The sequence below is a fragment of the Tupaia chinensis genome, unplaced genomic scaffold, assembly GCF_000334495.1.
Source record: "Tupaia chinensis unplaced genomic scaffold, TupChi_1.0 Scaffold000155_1, whole genome shotgun sequence".
Taxonomy (NCBI): Eukaryota; Metazoa; Chordata; class Mammalia; order Scandentia; family Tupaiidae; genus Tupaia; species Tupaia belangeri.
The window spans coordinates 1,366,511-1,383,186 of NW_006159626.1; the positions used below are offsets into that span (position 1 = coordinate 1,366,511).

At 46.0% G+C, this 16,676-nt stretch overlaps 1 protein-coding gene across 1 annotated transcript in view; it reads right to left on the reverse strand.

Annotated features, from left to right (window-relative positions):
• Window positions 1-281, reverse strand: part of LOC102502336 (protein cornichon homolog 1-like) — a 643-nt gene extending 362 nt beyond the window's left edge. Inside the window, exon 1 of the mRNA XM_014586654.1 lies at window positions 140-281. Coding sequence (XP_014442140.1) covers window positions 140-281 — 142 coding nt within the window. The remainder of the gene's footprint in view (window positions 1-139) is intronic.
• Window positions 282-16,676: the final 16,395 nt, after the last annotated feature.

Sequence of the window (16,676 nt, forward strand, 5' to 3'; positions counted from 1 at the left end):
TCTCCCTACTCCTCCATTCTCCGCGCGGGATCTTGGGTACGCTCGCACACGCGCCCGGCATGAGTTTTAAGCCACTGGGTCCGGGATGCGAACCGTGGTTGACTATGTGGGAGACCAACGACATAGCCATTACGCTAACTGCTGGTTCCCTGGTCTGTAGGATTCTTGTAATCAGTCTTCAGCTCATCAAATGCTATAATGTGCCAGATGGCAGAGAAGATGAGCATGGCGGTGAGCAGCAGCTCCAGCATGCAGCAGAAGGCCACGACCGTGAACGCCATGGCTAGGAAGGAGGAGCAGGGAAGAGTGGCGCTGCCAGCAGAGGCAGATTCTTTTTTAAAAATCTTTTCATAGCTGCATTTTTATAACTATTCCACCATGTAAAAATACTATGATTGCTTTTTAAATTTTCTATTGATGGATTTTTTTTTTTCTTGAGAGGTTTTTGCTCTAGGGCATGTGTGCTCATCAGAAAGACAGAGAGAGAAAGTGAGAAATCACCCCCCGGGGGGATGGCCATACCACAATCCCTTCTCCTCCATTCTCCTCTCGGGATCTTGGGCACGCACACACACGTGCCCGGTGTGAGTTTAAACCACCGGGTCCAGGACTTGAACACTGGTTGACTACGCGGGAGTCCAGTGACATAGCCATTATGCTAACTGCTGCTCCCATGATGGATTTTTTTTTTTTTTTTGAGAGAGGGATTTTTGCTATAGGGCATGTGTGCTCACCAAAGACACAGAGAGAGGTAAAGAGACAGAAAGTAAGAAATAACCCTGCAGGCAGAGTGGCCATGCCATAATCCCTTCTTTATTCACTTCTGGGGATTCTGGGTACACATGTGCATGCGCCTGGGATGACTTTCTAGCTGCTGGGTCTGGGACTCAAAACATGGTTGACCATGTGAGAGTCCAGTGCCTTCCCGCCAGGCTACCTGCTGGGTCCTTGATGAATATTTTGATCATTTTCTTCTTCTTTTTTTCAGTGTGAGAATATCATGATGAAATCACAGACATTGTTTTTGTTTGTTTGTTTGCTTAATTGCCAGATGGTACATGTCCTTGCCAGAGAAGAGAGTAGGAGAAAGCACCCACCCGATGGGATGGGTCATGTCCCAATCCCTTCTTCGTTTCTCTGTCCTGTCAAGATTTGGGGCACGCACACATGTCTGGCATGGTTTTCACGTTGTTAGGGGCCAGGATGCAAACCATGATTGTCCGCGTGGGATCTGACTTCCCCAACCACGGGGCTGCAGGGCCAGCCCCATGGACATTCTTATGTCAATGTTTATAGATCTATACACTCATTTCTCTTGGGTCTTTACTGAGGAATATAATTTCTGAGTTGTGGAGTAGGTATTTCTTCAAAACTGAGGCTTTGGCAGGTGGCATGGTCGTTAAGGACGTTGGACTCCCACATGGCCGACTGTGGTTCAAGTCCCGGACCTAGCGGCTTGCTTTCTCACTTTCCCTCTCTTTCTCTCTCTCTCTCTCTCACTCTCACTCTGTCCCTTTCTGGTCAAATTAAAAATAAATAATTAAATTAAATTAAATAATTATTTATTTTTTAAAAAGAGACAAAATGCTGTACAGAGGGTGTTGGTAACGCACACTCTCTCTCATGCATACATATGCTCTATCATAAATACATTTTAAATTCATTTATTAAAGTAATAATAATGAGAGATAAAAAAACGATGGGAAAGAAACTGATTTCCGAAGGGTAAAGCAGTGAGCAGAAACAAACATCTCGAGCGGTGCATGTCTCCCTGCATGGTGCGGGGTAAAACAGGTATTCTAGAGGCCGACGCACACAGGGCTATTTGAAGTTTCCATCTGGACACCTCTGGGCAGGGCGAACAGGCATACGCCCATATCCGGGCTGGCAGAAGCTGGTGGTGGGCTTGGGCGTCAGACCCTGCTAGGGGTGCTATCTCTCTTTCTCTCTCTCTTGCTCATGGAGGAAAGAAACAAGTTTTAAAAACGATTTTAAAATGGTGCAGGGGCAGACTTGGTGGAATATTAACACGCTGCTCAAGCAATGCTGGGTCCGTATGGAAGGTCAGGTGTGGCCCCTGGAGGGCCTGTAAACGCCACCCATGACCCTGGCTGGCTGGGAACGCTGTGGAGGGGCCTGCAGCGTGAGGCTCCTTAGGGTGCTTAAGTCTCTCTCTCTGTCTCTCTCTCTCTTTCATTCAAGAAATAAATAGCACTTGGAAGGGAAAGGAAACAGAAGAAAAGAAAGGAGAAAAGGAAAGAAGAAGAAAGAAAAAAAGCAAAGAAAAGGAAAGTGCAGGGCCAGCCAGTGGCATGGCGGTCGCACAAGGCTCAGTGGTGCCAGACTCGTGTGGGAAGGCCCCACATCCTGAGGCCTCCTGTGCACACCCGGCTCACACGCACGCCGTGATGCAGGCTGGCTGAGGCTGCGCGTGGATCGAAGCATGCTGTCAGTCACTGTCACTCTCTTTCATGGAAGAAATAAACAAATAAAAATAATAATGCAGTACAATCTACGTGGAAACCCTCCATCCATGAATGGGCCTTGTCGGTCCAGCACCACTGTATGGCTATCAGGTGGTCAGCTGTTATTTTTTTTTATGGAATCCACATGTCAGTTTTTGTACACAAGTTTTCAAGGAGACTCAGTTTCTGCCTTTAATAATCTTGCAATCTTGGGAACCAGCAGTTAGCGTAATGGCTGCGTCGCTGGACTCCCACGTAGTCGACCGCGGTTCGCGTCCCAGACCCGGTGGCTTAAACTCACGCCGGGCGCGTGTGTGTACGTGCCCAAGATCCCGAGAGGAGAATGGAGGAGAAAGGATTGCGGTGTGACCATCCCCCCTGGGGGGTGATTTCTCGCTTTCTGTCTCTATGTCTCTCTCTGTCTGTCTGGCGAGCGCACACGCCCTACAGTGAAAATCTCTCAAAAAAAAATAATAATAATCTTGCAATCCTCTTAACTCGCCTGGCCTTGTAAATGCGAGCTGGTAGTCTGTTTTTCTAGTCTTTCGACTGGTCATTCTGTTTCAGCCCTACCCCTCACTCCTTCCACTGTGGAAGTGCTTCCAACTGCTGAGTCTTTTCAAGGTTCGACGGGCAATTGGACTTGTCTGCTGTTGCTGCTCTCCTCTGCAAAGATCTGAGTTAGACACTCTGGGTTTAACTTCTACAAATCAACAGTTTTGTTACTGACTCACTTCTGCCTCAGATTCATCATCTTCTAAACAAAGAAGGCTACGTATGTCACAGTGTTGTGAGATGAATGAAATCCAGTGAAGCCAGGCTTTTGTTTTTTCCTTTGCTGGAAAGTACATGGCTTGCCAGAGAGAGATGGGGCTGGGGCAGGGGAATGATCACACTGCAATCCCTTCTTTTCTGTCCCTTCCTTAGGATTTTGGGCACACATGCACATGAGCCTGTCATGTTTCTCCAGGCACAGAGTCTGGGACTCAAAACACGTGGTCGGCCACATGAGACCCAGCTACCTTAACCACTGTGCTAAGTAGCCAGCCCTCGTGCGAAGCTTTTATAATAATGCTTAGCAGATAATGAGTGCTCAAAAACTGTTAAATATTATTAGCTTTCTCTATTCGGCTTATTCATTTACCACTTCATTTGTTTTTATCTTCCCAAAAAGTTGCATAGACATGTCTCTTCCGCTAACATTTCCTCTTTGTTCTTTTGAATTTCTTTGCTGTAATTTTTACAAGATTTACACAGGAATTTGATAGAAAAGCATATCCAATACACATATTTAACTAAAATTTACCCAACCAGCAAGTCTGTAAGTTTAAACTGCTGCACAGAAGCTCTATAATTTTTCCAGATCACGACTGCATAATCCTTGAGCTAGACGATTTCTAAAATTCTTTCCAGCTTGAACATTAGATGGATTAATGACATTAAAACGCATATACATAAAAACGGTGAATTCCATCTTTTCAAAGAAAGTCGAATCATTTGTTTACACATTTTCCTCCTTTTTTCCAAGGTATTCATCTTCCTAGCTGACAAATTACCTTGGAGCAACTCTTTGGAAAGGACATGGGAAGGTCTACAAATTCTTTGATCAAATTTAAATACTCTCAAGCAACCTCCACTAACTTGGAATACTCCAAGCGGTTTCCCTAGGCTCTCTGCTGCTCAAAGCCCAGATCGTATTTAGATTGAGTCCATCCCCAAAGAAAGTAGGTGTCAGTGTTATTTCGATGCAAAAATACATTTGGGTAAATTATTTCCTATAAATATATTTATGGCATTGGCACTATATTGTATATCTATATTATTTGTTCGAAGTAAGCTATAGTAAACACCATATTGAAAGGTCCTTATCTTATTCATGTAAAACAAATATCATATTCACAAAGCAAAATGACATCCAATGTACCATTTGTTCCTTCTGTCAGTTTTAGAGTAGTATGCGATTGACATTTTGTGACTATCTTACCAATGACGGTTAGAAAACTAGGAGTCTTTATGGATCTTTCTCAAAAACACACTGTAGCCATGCAATAAGTTCTATCCGTGTGTTTATGTAGGTGACTACATGTACGAGTGTGCATATGCTGTGTACATAGGCGGGTGTTTACGTGTGCCTGTGTGAGAGAGCGAGAGAGACATAAACCTCGCTGTGAAGATCCAGACTCAGCTGCGTGTAATCATTTAAGTATAAATTGAGGTTATTTAAAATGAAGTGAAAATAGTTGTATGGTAGAGCAAGAAAATGCAGAACAGAATAATAGAAATAAGGCCAAAAAAAAATATATATATATATAAGGGGAGAGTCCCCTAGCAATTGGCCATGTTAGACTGTGAGGTGATATCCCAAGAGAAACCAAGGAGGCTCCATCCCTTGAATCATTTAAAATTGGACCGGACTAAGCTGGGAAGAATGTGCCACTGGGAGTAATCATGCTTTGACAGAGGAAGACTGAAAGATCTTTTCCAATCCTAATTGCCACGATCCTGCGTAATTCAATTTGCAATGGCCTCGCTATCCTAATGCACAAAGATCCTATTTTTACTAACTCTTTCTATTTCATAATCCTGCTTTCTGATATCCCTACGCCTTTAAAAGGAAAAAGAAACCCTCGAGCTTGGTTTCCAAGTACTCATTGAATTACACTCCTTATTTCCTTTTTCTCTCCAGATGGACTGTTCTGCAGACACAGGCAGGGCCCCGGCTGGGCCGATGATAATCATCGCCCCTGTTTTCATCCATTAGAGCTGGGTGTTAGCAGGTAAGGGTGAGGGCTGACAAAGAGGTTTTCAAAACTGGTCAGCATAAATGCTTCCAGGAGGCCAATTCAGGATAATCTATTGAAATGTGGATCGGAAACATTGCCAGCCAGCCCAGGCTGAATACCTCTATCTGTGGCATTAAAGCCAAAGCAGTAGAATGCGTTTGTGGGGGGACGATAACAAAAGTCGTAATTACGAGTGGAGCATTGTCTGCTCACAGCGTTTGGGGTTAATTTTGTGAAATGGTTGCCATTCTGTCCGGGCTCAGTCTCTGTCTCAGTCATTTTATTGGTTTTGAGATGCTTCAGGGGTAAGGACCCTGGAGACTTGAGTCCAGGAGCCCTTTCGGTGTCCAGGAGACAATTCATGACAAGATCAAAGAGGCCTGTCGTCCCAAGTGCCAGAGTTACACTTCAGAATTTAGTGGTGTATCTCGTTTTACGCAGCGCTTCCACGTTTGAGAGGCGTTGGGAAGTGAATTGTTTTGAATGGCATTTCGTTGACGTGCTCACCTACTACGTTTTCGATGGTAGTATCTCTTGGACTGCAACTTTCATTATTCCTAGTCTATGTCATAATTAATGATCGAAATTAAAGCAGCGCCATGCAATAAAAAGCTTTATAAGCTACGAATGCTTTTGCCCCGTTAGTGTTTTATAGTAAGTTTTCTTTCCCAGGAAATTTGTATGCAACAGTTTGGGAAGTGGAGAAGTAAAACAAAACAAAACAAAAAATCATTCGTAAAAGTGCAAGTAAAATTTCTAATGCTCCCCAAGCAATAATAATAATGTTTTAAAAGTCAAACAATTATATGTAAAAGATATTTAAATGATTAGCGTGATAAAAATGTTCCCACTGCACGTTACTAATTTTTACCTTGAAGTATTTCAGACATACAGAAAAATAAAAAAGAATAATATAATAAAGATTCATTGCACAACACTTAGAATTTTACAATACAAGAAGTTTTCTTCATTGTGAAAATAAAAGCACCTTGTCCAAAGAGTGAAGAATGTTTAAACTCACCCCAGTATTATTTTCCTCCCCAAAATAACGCCTTTCCTGAAGTAGGTGAATATTTTGCCCATCCATCATGTATTTTTTTAACAACATGCATTTGAATTCAACATGTATCTTTACATTGTATGCATCACACTACAGCCTTGCATTCTACAATATATCTCACTTTTTTAGTTCAGTTATTTTTTTTACAACATGCATCTGAATCCATAATTTGTAAATAGTATCTTTACATTGTATGCATCACACTACAGCCTTGCATTCTACAATATATCTCACTTTTTTAGTTCAGTATTTTGTTTTTAAGATCTAGCACCAGCAATACACGTAAAACAAGGCTGAAAGAAAGGTAACAGGTATAGGATATACCATCATTATTTATTTATCCATTTCTCTAATGATATGCATTTAGGTTGCTTCCAATGTGTTAAGCTACAGGCTGCGTGACATGTCCCCTCATGTATAAGTGTTCCATTTTCTGTAAGACCTATAACAAGCATTGGAGAGTCTGGTTCTGGAATTCATGTGTCTTCAGCTTCACTGGATACACATTGGAGAGTCTGGATGGGGAATTCATGTGTCTTCAGCTTCACTGGATACTACCAGATTGCTCTCCAAATTTATACTCTCCCCAACAATGATGTAGTCAAATTAGTCTTTTCCTTTGTGATGTACGCTTTCTGGGCTCAGTCAAAAAAATCTTTTCCTCCCCAAGTTGTAAAAATATATTTCTTGTATGTTCACACTTACGTCTTTAATTCATTCGGAATGTAGTGTGGGGTATGAGATGAGGTAGCGTTCCAATGACATTGGTCTCCAGATGGACGGCAGCGCTCCTTACAAGGCCCACTGATTTAAAGGTCACCGCTATGAGCTGAGTTCTGATTCCACTCTTCCATATGTCTGGTGTCTTTTCCATTCATCGATGTGCCCCCCGTCTCCTAACATCACATTATTTTACTTGGTAGAGTGGTACACTAAGGGGACACACCTTTCCCTCTTATTTTCCTTCTTCAAATTTGCTTGGCTATCTTTGGACCGTTCTACTCTTACATAAATTTTATAATCCTTTTTAAAGAAAATCCTTAATATAGTAAAGTGGCAATAAAACTGTGTAATGTAACCTATTTTACTGATATCAAATCACTTAATCTAATTTATTGGTCATTAGTCAAAATTAAAGATATCCTGCCATGCCCTGACACTTTACATCTTTGAAAAATATGCATATCCTGTCCCCCCTTCCTCTACAAATAATTACTCTCTCTCGGTTTCGGCAACCTTCCCATCATCCATTCTCCCAATTCAGGGGCCTCTATACCCATTCCCACGCCAAGCTTACAGGTTCATTTTTTTTCCTGTTGTCCTTTTGAGAAAGCGTCTTGTAAATGTAATTACTCTGCCTCGGTCCCCAACTGCCGATCTTCCACTCTGATCAATTCTTCAGAGACACGGAAGAGCAACTGCTTCGCTGCTTTAACCATGCATGGTGCCCAGGAATGTAGGTTCACACAGGGCTTCAGTGCCCCTCTGAGACCACGCATCCCATTTCTCAGAGCTCCTCCTGCCCCACAGCGGCTTGCCCTACGCTGAGTCACAGCCAGCCCGGACAGGAATCAGGACTTGGATGGTAAAACCTCCCCTGGAACCCTGGTCTTCCAGCTTCTGAACCAGCTCTCCGACTCTCCCTGTTTTGCACAGCTCCAGCGAAACTTCAGATATTACTCCTTACACGATACCAACACGCATCAGTTTTATGCCATAGAAATCCCCCAGAAAAACTTTCCTTTCCTAGTCTTGCCTCAAAATATGACTTGGCCCTTCTTACTGCCTTGGAAATACGAGCTTTCTCCTTGAAATCAGCTCCTCACCCTCCACCGGGCTTGCCTCACCCTCTAGGAAGCACTTGCTTCTCCCAGGATGTCACCCTGATGGCTCCTGCTGCTCCTGCTGTTAAGATGAACCCACTCTCACAGGAACCGGCTTTTGGGGGACATGACCTCACCTGGCTTGGCTCCAGACATGGGATTTGAGGCCCAGAGAAGTAAAGCAACCTGCCCAGGTTTACACACCCGGACTAGTTTACAAACTCACTAGAACCTGAGTTTCTTCAGACCCCACGGCCCAGTCTCTGTATGGCCTTGCTCTGTCTCCTAACGCTGTATCTGGTGCTGCCAGCTCTAGATTGCTCTTGAATTTAGTCGCACAAGCTGCTTTGGGTGTGCTCTTTACCTTCGTCATCAATGTGGGCTCAAGGCTTTTGACTAGGCCGTGTCCCCTGAACACAGGGTTATCAAACTTCCCTTGAGGTTGCCCCGCTCCCCTCAGAGCAGCTAGGCTGAGCCCACCCCCCTTCCCCCGAATGATGGGGGCTAATTAGCCTTGAGTTTCTTCTCTGACAACCAAGAAGCTTCCAGATTGAAAAATCTCTCACAGTGGCAGAGACTAAAATGAGAATCTGAGATGGTGTAATAGCTACATCATTGGACTCCCATGTAGTCAACCATGGTTCAAGTCCCAGACCCAGGGACTTAAAACTCACACCAGGCACATGTACATACATGCCTAAAGTCCTGAGGGGAAAAGAGAGGAGAGGGGATTGCGATGTGGCCATCCTCCCTGAGGGGTGTTTTCTCACTTTCTGTCTCTCTATCTCTCTTTGTCTGTCTAGTGAGCCTATGCACCCTATAGCAAAGATGTCTAAAAACAAATAAAAAACACAAATAAGAATCCAACTGTGGTTTGAGTCTTGGACCTGGAGGCTTAGAAACTCACGCCAGGCATGTGTGTGTGTGTGTGTGTGTGTGCCCAAAATCTTGAGAAGAGAATGGAGGAGAAGGCATTGTGGAGTGGCCATCCCCCCAAGGGAGTGATTTCTCACTTTCTCTGTCTCTGTCTCTCTCGTGAGCACACATGCCCTATAGCAAAAATCTCTCTCAAAACAAAGAAAAAAAAAAGAGGACCATAAGTTTTAAATGACAGGATAAATAGAATGCCCCAGAGAAAGCAAATTTGTTATTTGTCAGCATGGCGAATTGTTTACTGTTGCTTAAAGTCCAGGAAAATGCACTCTGATGCATCCCGAGTTACTGTCTCTTGGTGAATATTGAATGCTATCAATCAGAAGGAAACTCTGCCTACCACAGAAAATACAAACAATTACAAAGGAATCTTACTTCAAAAGTATTTTTTAGTGAGGGGGGAAGCATAAAAGAATTTGAAATTGTTGAAGTAAAGGAAAAACAAAGCATCCTGCAGTTTCACAGAGCTCCAAATGTATTTCCAGGACTGAGATGAGAGCGCTCTGGGGCCAGGCTTGGAGGAGAGGCAAATTCTGTCCTCTCCACTGCGTCTGGAGGGATCGTCTTTCAGCCGTGGAGAGGAACCAGCAGCGAGTGGATCAGTCTTCCAAAGGCCTATTTAAATGACAGAATTGTAGGCTGGCTCGGTGGCTCAGTGATTAAGCACTGTGATCTTAGAGCTGTGTCCCACAAGGCTGACAGCAGTTCAAATCCTGTGCCGGAGACTTGGACACATGCCGCCCAGTGCACACGTGTACATGCCCCATATCCTGACAGGATGGGGGAATGGAGGAGAAAGGATTGTGGCATGACCATGCCCCATTGGGGAGTTTTCTGTCTGTCTGTCTCTTTGGCAAGTGAAGTGCTCTCTGGCAGTAGACAAAAATACTTTATTTTAAGTAAAAGACACAATGAATTTTAACTATTTGTTTTAACTATAAAATTCACAAAACAAAAAATTTAAGTTAATAGATTATCTTTTAAAATTAACTATTAGGCTTAAAAATTAATGGACTTTAACTGTTAGAACATTTTTTAATGGATAAAGTGAGCAGAAAGCAGAGAATTGCTCTCACATACCTGCACCCCACCTCACAGATGCCCGGTATTGATCTCTGCCATTCTCGTGCTGTATTCGTTACCCTCGTGGACCAACACGGACACGCCATTGTTAACTAAGTCTGTACCCCACGTTAGCCTCTCACTCTTGGGCTGTCCGTTCTGTGGGGACGACAGAGGTCTGATGACACGTATTCACATGACAGGATCAGGACACAGATTTTAAGCTAACAAAATAGAAGAAGACTAGAAGAGGCCATTTTGAAACATTTAGCTGGGCCGGAACAATTTAAATACACTCAAACTCAGCCCCAAACTGAGCAAACTTATTCTTCAGAGTTCCTTCCAGGCAGAAAAGCAATGTAGTAAAAATTAAATAGGTTTTCTTTGAAGATTGTAGTTATTTTGATAAACAGGGCTGTCAGAACGACCAGCGAGACTGCCGCGAGCTCGCACTCGGCTTCCTCGTGCTGTCCCGGTCTGGTGTGGCATCTCCTAGTTGAGGTATGTCCCCCCAGGACCCCACGACCACTTAGTTTCTGTTCTGGCATTGGGCCTACTGTGTTTATGAGGTTCTATTGAGAAATGGAATTGATGATTTCTTCTATAACCCCCAAGAAATCATTGAAAGTTACTGATTTCAAACCACGATTACAACCTTTCAAGTTTTTCTGGAAAAATGTTTTCTTCCCAAAAGGGGGAAAAGACCAGCTCTCCCTGTGAAATGTCTAACTGTAGTCTGTCTCATCCCATCTTCCTTTTATTCTTTTAAGAGTTATTTATTGATTATTATTTTAAATTTACTATAGGGCATGCGCACTCACCAGGAGACACACACACACAGAGAGAGAGAGAGAGGGAGAGAGAGAAATAGGGCTAGCGATTGGCGTAGTGGTTAAGGCACTAGATTCCCACATGGCTGACTGCAGTTCTAGTCCCGGACCTGGTGGCTTGCTTTCTCACTTTCTAGCTCTCTTTCTCCCTCTGTCCCTCTCTGGTCAAATTAAAATAAATAAATAAATAAATAAAATAATTCTTTAAAAAAATAAGAGAGCGAGAGAGAAAAGGAAAGGGGAAGTAAGAAAGCAAGCTGCCAGGTCCAGGACTTGACCCACAGTTGGCCACATGGGAGTCCAGTGTCTTGACTGCCATGTCGCCTGCTGGCCCCATCATCTCATCTTTCAGTATTTTGAAAATTCTCCTCAAACTTGTCCGAAACAAGGCTGGTGTTCCCCACCCGTGCTCTGGGAGCCACCAGAGGAGTCACTGCCTAGCCGACCCCTCCTGGCTGCTCCCATGGAGGCCTTGCTGACCAGGAGAGCGGATTTCCCAGTGGGCCCAGCCCTCCTGCTCCGCAGCTGCTCCCTGCCATTCTACACTCAGTGCTCCTGCTAGCCACCCCCATCCCATCCTCGCTGTCACCCGCCCCAGGACTCACAGGGACGCAGTGGTGACACTTCCCCCTCTCTCTTCCTCCCTGAGCTGCCCTTTTAAGGCCACCCTGGACAAGCAAAGCCCGCTACTCTGCATGGCAATCCCGCTGGAGCAGAGGCTCTCCTCGCTGTCTCAGGAGACCTGGGCAGTACCCAGAGAGGTCCTGAGGTGTCACAAATGGGCCCAAGAGGGCGCTGGCACATGGATGGTGGAGACCGAGGAGGGATGAGCCATCTGCAGGCACACACGACAGGCCCCGCATGAGAAGACTGTCTGACCAAAAAACTTTTCAAAATGAAAATAAAAATGAATGTGTTAAGTGGTGGGGTGGCAGAGGGGTGTGGTCATGCAGTGCTGGAGGCTGTGTGGAAGGGTTGTGGGTTTGTGTCCTGGGTCTGCCTCGACGTGCTCTGGGTCCTGCACCTCGTCCTGGCTGCTGCAGGGCTGGGGAAGGAGCATGGTGTGAAGACTCTGCTGACAGGACCTGCCTCCCCGTGCACCTCCATGGAAGAAACATGCCATATATACATATATACATATATATATAAAACTGAAAGGCCACTACTTGAGGTCGAAAGCCCTGCTCTACACTTTCAGCCCAAATGCTGTTTTTGTCAACCCATGTTGAAATACTTTGGTTTACAGCATTACGCCTTGCTTGTTCTTTGACAAGGAGGTCCGGTAAGAGTGGGAAATGATGTGTTCTCCTATCACCTTGCTCAAGAAGAAAGCTGCAATATTTGCAAAATAGATAACCTTAGTTGTCACTCAAATGTAAACTGTCAGAGAGGATAAGAGATTAACCGATTTCACTGCCAACTTCACGGCGTCATTATTTTCCCCTCTAACTACCTCCTCAATATCCTTGCTGACGAAGAGGTTTTAAAATGGAGACAATTAGAGGCTTTTTGTTTATGAAAAATGAAGTGTTCAGGCACAAAAGAATGCACAGTGGACCTCTTACAGGATGTTTAAAATATCCCCTCATTAAAAGATTTTCTTAAGTGGCTGTTTGTCACTTAATAGAAATCGCTGTCGCTGCTGCTGCTGTTTCCAGGCATCGACACCAGCATCTGGAGACTTCCAGGAGGGTCTTTAGAATTCCACACCACTTGACTTCAGGTTGGGTGGCCACAGACCATTTTTCCATCTTAAAACCACGTTACAAAATGCCGTCAGAGCCGTTGTAAACTGCCAGCCAGAGAACCAGATCTGGTTCACTGATGAGTTTTATTTAGTTTGAGTAGAATCGAAATCTTTTTCAATTAACTACCAGCATTTTAAGCAATTAGTGGATTGCACAGAAAAACCTAGATTGCTCCCTTTTCTGAAGAGTGGCAAGGTCATGCTTTAGGGCTGCCGTCCTCCATGGCCGCAGGAGGAACTTTGGACAGGTGCCAGCTCACGCCAGTTTCCACCAGCCTAGGGGACATGGTCAGTCTGCCCCTTGTGGTCATCAGGCTTGCAGCACCTGCTGTTGCGAACACGCTCTGCAGCCACCGTTATTCAGGGCTTGGCTCATGAACTAACTCAGCAACTCAGATGAAAGAGCCAACGCCCTTCAGGAGGGTGGTGGTAACCGGCAGGACAGAGCTTGGCTGAATGGAAGAGAAGGGGTCACAGAAAGAGCCAGATCCAGGGCCTGCAGTATCGCCCTTCCAGAGAAATCGGACCTTGGTGAGGAGAGCAGACCACCCGGAACGATGAGGGAAACCCCGCATGTATCCATATGTCCAACCGCGTCCAAGCCTCTCCGGCATTGAACTGGACTGAGCGTGTCCTTTGGCTAAGCGGTGGGTTCCTGCTCCCGGTCTGTATTCCTGAAAGAGTGCCACAACTAGAAATGGAATCCAGGAAGAATTCCAGGGCGTAGGAGTCAGTCCAAGGTGAGAATGATTAGGTCCCCGGGAAAGTCAGGACTTGGTTTTCTGGCCAAAAATGTGTTATGACTTTTCTGATGACCGAACAGAACCCAAGGCAAAGGTGGGGAAAAGCACCCGGAACCAAACACGAGGGTGTCAGCTACAGGTGGGGTAGGGCGGTCAACAGCTTAGGGCCCACGCAGTCCGGCCTCCGTGCTCCTGGGCGGGAAGTCTGTCACCATCATCGGGTTCAACCCAGGGATGCCACGGGTCACCTTCCTCCTCTGTAGCCGGCTGAGGCCACGTTCAGGCCGGTCTGCATTGGACAGAGCCCAGTTCTTTTCTGGGCTATAGCACCTTCCAAGGGCATGCCACTTGGGGGGTTATTTTTCTAGTCATCGAAGTCTGGAGAAAAGCCCAGGGGATGGTCTAGTTCTAGAGTGTTAGGGTGCTGCCACCTCCCCTGAACAGCTCATAAGGTAAAACCTGTGAGCTGAGCCTCCACCTGCACTCTAGAGATGTAGAAATACAGAGAGCAAAAAATGCTCCCGGATGTGGGTGGGGTGCGGAGATGAAGGACTGTTGAGAGGATTTAAGCCTTATCTGATGAAAGAAAGAAGAAAGGCTGGCAGGAATGATGGAGGAAGGGCAAGAAAGGTGACAGGCTATTAAACTTGTGGCTGAAGAAACCCCAGGAAGACACCAGGACAGGCTTGGCGTTCCCTGTTTGATACCTATAGAGGGATGATATGACTGACCATCCAAACCTGGGCTCCTCCGAGAGTGACAGTGGGAACTACAGAGATTTCTTGCAAAGAACCAACATGACCTGAGACCTGCCTCAGCAAACCCCGGCAGCTCAGGGGCCACGTAAGGATGCTTCCTGTAAATTCTCAGCCCGCGCTACTCTCTTAATCGAATTACGCTGTTGAGAGGGAAGACTGAGACTTGGTTAGGATGGTGGGGACGGTGCTTTCCGTCTTAACTAAGCATCAGAATTACTCAGGAGTTTACAAAAATTACAGATGCTCAGGGATTAAGCTTGAGCAATTTGGGGTAGGCCCTTATTTTTTAAGCTACATGGTAGTTGTGTTGGGTTACACCGGCTCTACAGCTTCTCCCAGGCGTCGAAGAGACCGTGCCTTAACTTCCCTTCCCCCCAGCACTGACCTGAGCAGGAGTTGGGTGTGCCCTGGATCTAGGGGATTTTCTCCCACAGTCTTAGGGAGGAAATTCTCAAGAGAAGGTGGGGGGTATCGCTTATCTATTTAAGCCGAGAATATGTGCTTCCTGTCAAGGACAACTGGATATTAAAAACGAGCAAACTCTGAATACATTGGGCTGGCATGAAGCATAGCCATCAAGTGCTGTCTAAGAGGCTGGATTCCACCTGGCTGACTGCAGTTTGAATCCTGGCTCCAGTGGATTGAAAAATCCCCCAGGCATGTGTGTTTGTGTGCCTGAAATCCTTTTGGAAGGAGAAATGGAGGAACAGGGGTGCACATGCCCTTTGACAATTAAAAACCAAAACAACCTGAATAAAACCTGTACCTCGAGTGTGTATAGCTTCTTGGCAACACAGACCCAAAGATTTGAGAAGTCATGCTCAAGGGCTGGCCTCCTAGCATAGTGGTTGAGGGAGTGGAATCCCACACGGCCAACCGTGGCTCCAGTCCAGGCTCCTGTGGCTTCAGGGACGCACCGGGCATGTATGCATGCGTGCCCAGGATCCTGGCGGGATGGAGAAGTGGATGCTCTCATTCTCTCTGGTGAGTACACATGCCTATGCAAATAAACATCAATATTTTAAAAAGGCATGCTCACGACTAGCAGATGGTGTAGCAGTAACATCTCTGGATTCCCTCATGGCCGATAGCGGTTCGAGTCCCAGACCTGGTAGCTTGAAACTCATGCTGGGCCCATGTGTGTGTGCCCAAGATGCTGAAAGGAGAATGGAGGAGAAGGGATTATGGCGTGGCCACCCTCTTGAGGGGTGATTTCTCACTTTTCCTCTGACTGTCTCTGTCTCTCTCGCTCCAGCAAGCACACATACCCTAAAGCAAAAAAATCTCTAAAGAAAAATAGTCATGCTTGTGATCCTTGAGATAGATGGAACTTAAGCACAAGGCCTAAAGATGGAGTCACAATGGCCGAGTTTTAACAGAGAGCAGGCTGCATTAGGTCTAGAAACAACTATAGCTAGGGGCAACAATTTCTGTTTGCTAACTCCATTCTAACAAAATTGCAGATTGCTATGGTCTGCTGATCCCACAAAGAATAGGGTCATAAATCACCCAGACTAACATGTAAATATTTTCCTAAGCTCACTTCCTTACCCGAGTGCCAGCCCATTGCTCGGACTGCTTGATGAAAGCCCTTCCTCTCAGCTCCTTTTCAGCAACCCATTCGGGACTCTTCCTGCGTGGGAGCTTGTCTTTCCTGGCTTTAACCAACTCCTGCTTTGCCGCTCCTCCCTGTGTCCATGTCCTGCATTTTTAGGGAGCATGAGACAGGAACCCCGTCATCTCGTGGTCCTGAACCCAACGCTGGCGTTGGGCCTGATAACTCCAGCACCCCGTGTCACTCGGGTTCATCCTTTCTCACTCCCTAGAGCCACACAGACACCTCGGACCCCATTCACTGTTCAGAGGTGCCTACATGGAATCGGCCCCAGACCCCGAAGTGAGTTGCTGCAGGACTGCAGAGAGGGTCAGGGCTGTCTTCACCTTCCAGAGTGAGGCTAGTGGGGTGGTAATTGCCCAGAGGGACTCCCTCGAGCTGCTCACACCTCCGTCAAAATCTACACACGAGGAGAAACATCACCCAATGAAAGCCATCTGTGTCCTCATTGTAGCCTCTCTGAAAACCCCTAAGGTTAGACAACCCTCCACAAGGCTCCTTGGGGGCTTCTTGCCTCTGCTCACTCTGCCTTTGTTCCCGTTTTCTCTCAGATCGCCTGGACTCATCAACACCTCAGTGTTCCGATGCTGCCTTAGATCTCGGATCTCGCCCAGCTCCTTTCTCCCCTCCTGGGGCCCAGGCTGATTCCTGACCGGCTCCTCCTTCCCTCCCTTCTCCTTCGGGGTTGGTTTCCAGGGCCAGGACTCCCGGGGTCTTTAGGACGTAAATCCTGCTTGCTCCTGTTCTAGTGGTGGAGAAGCAGCAAGGCTCCCCAGAAGCCTGCGCTGAGGTGGGGAAGGCCAGCACTTCCTGGACCCACAGGACCTGGTCTCTCACGCAGACATCAAAGCACAGCT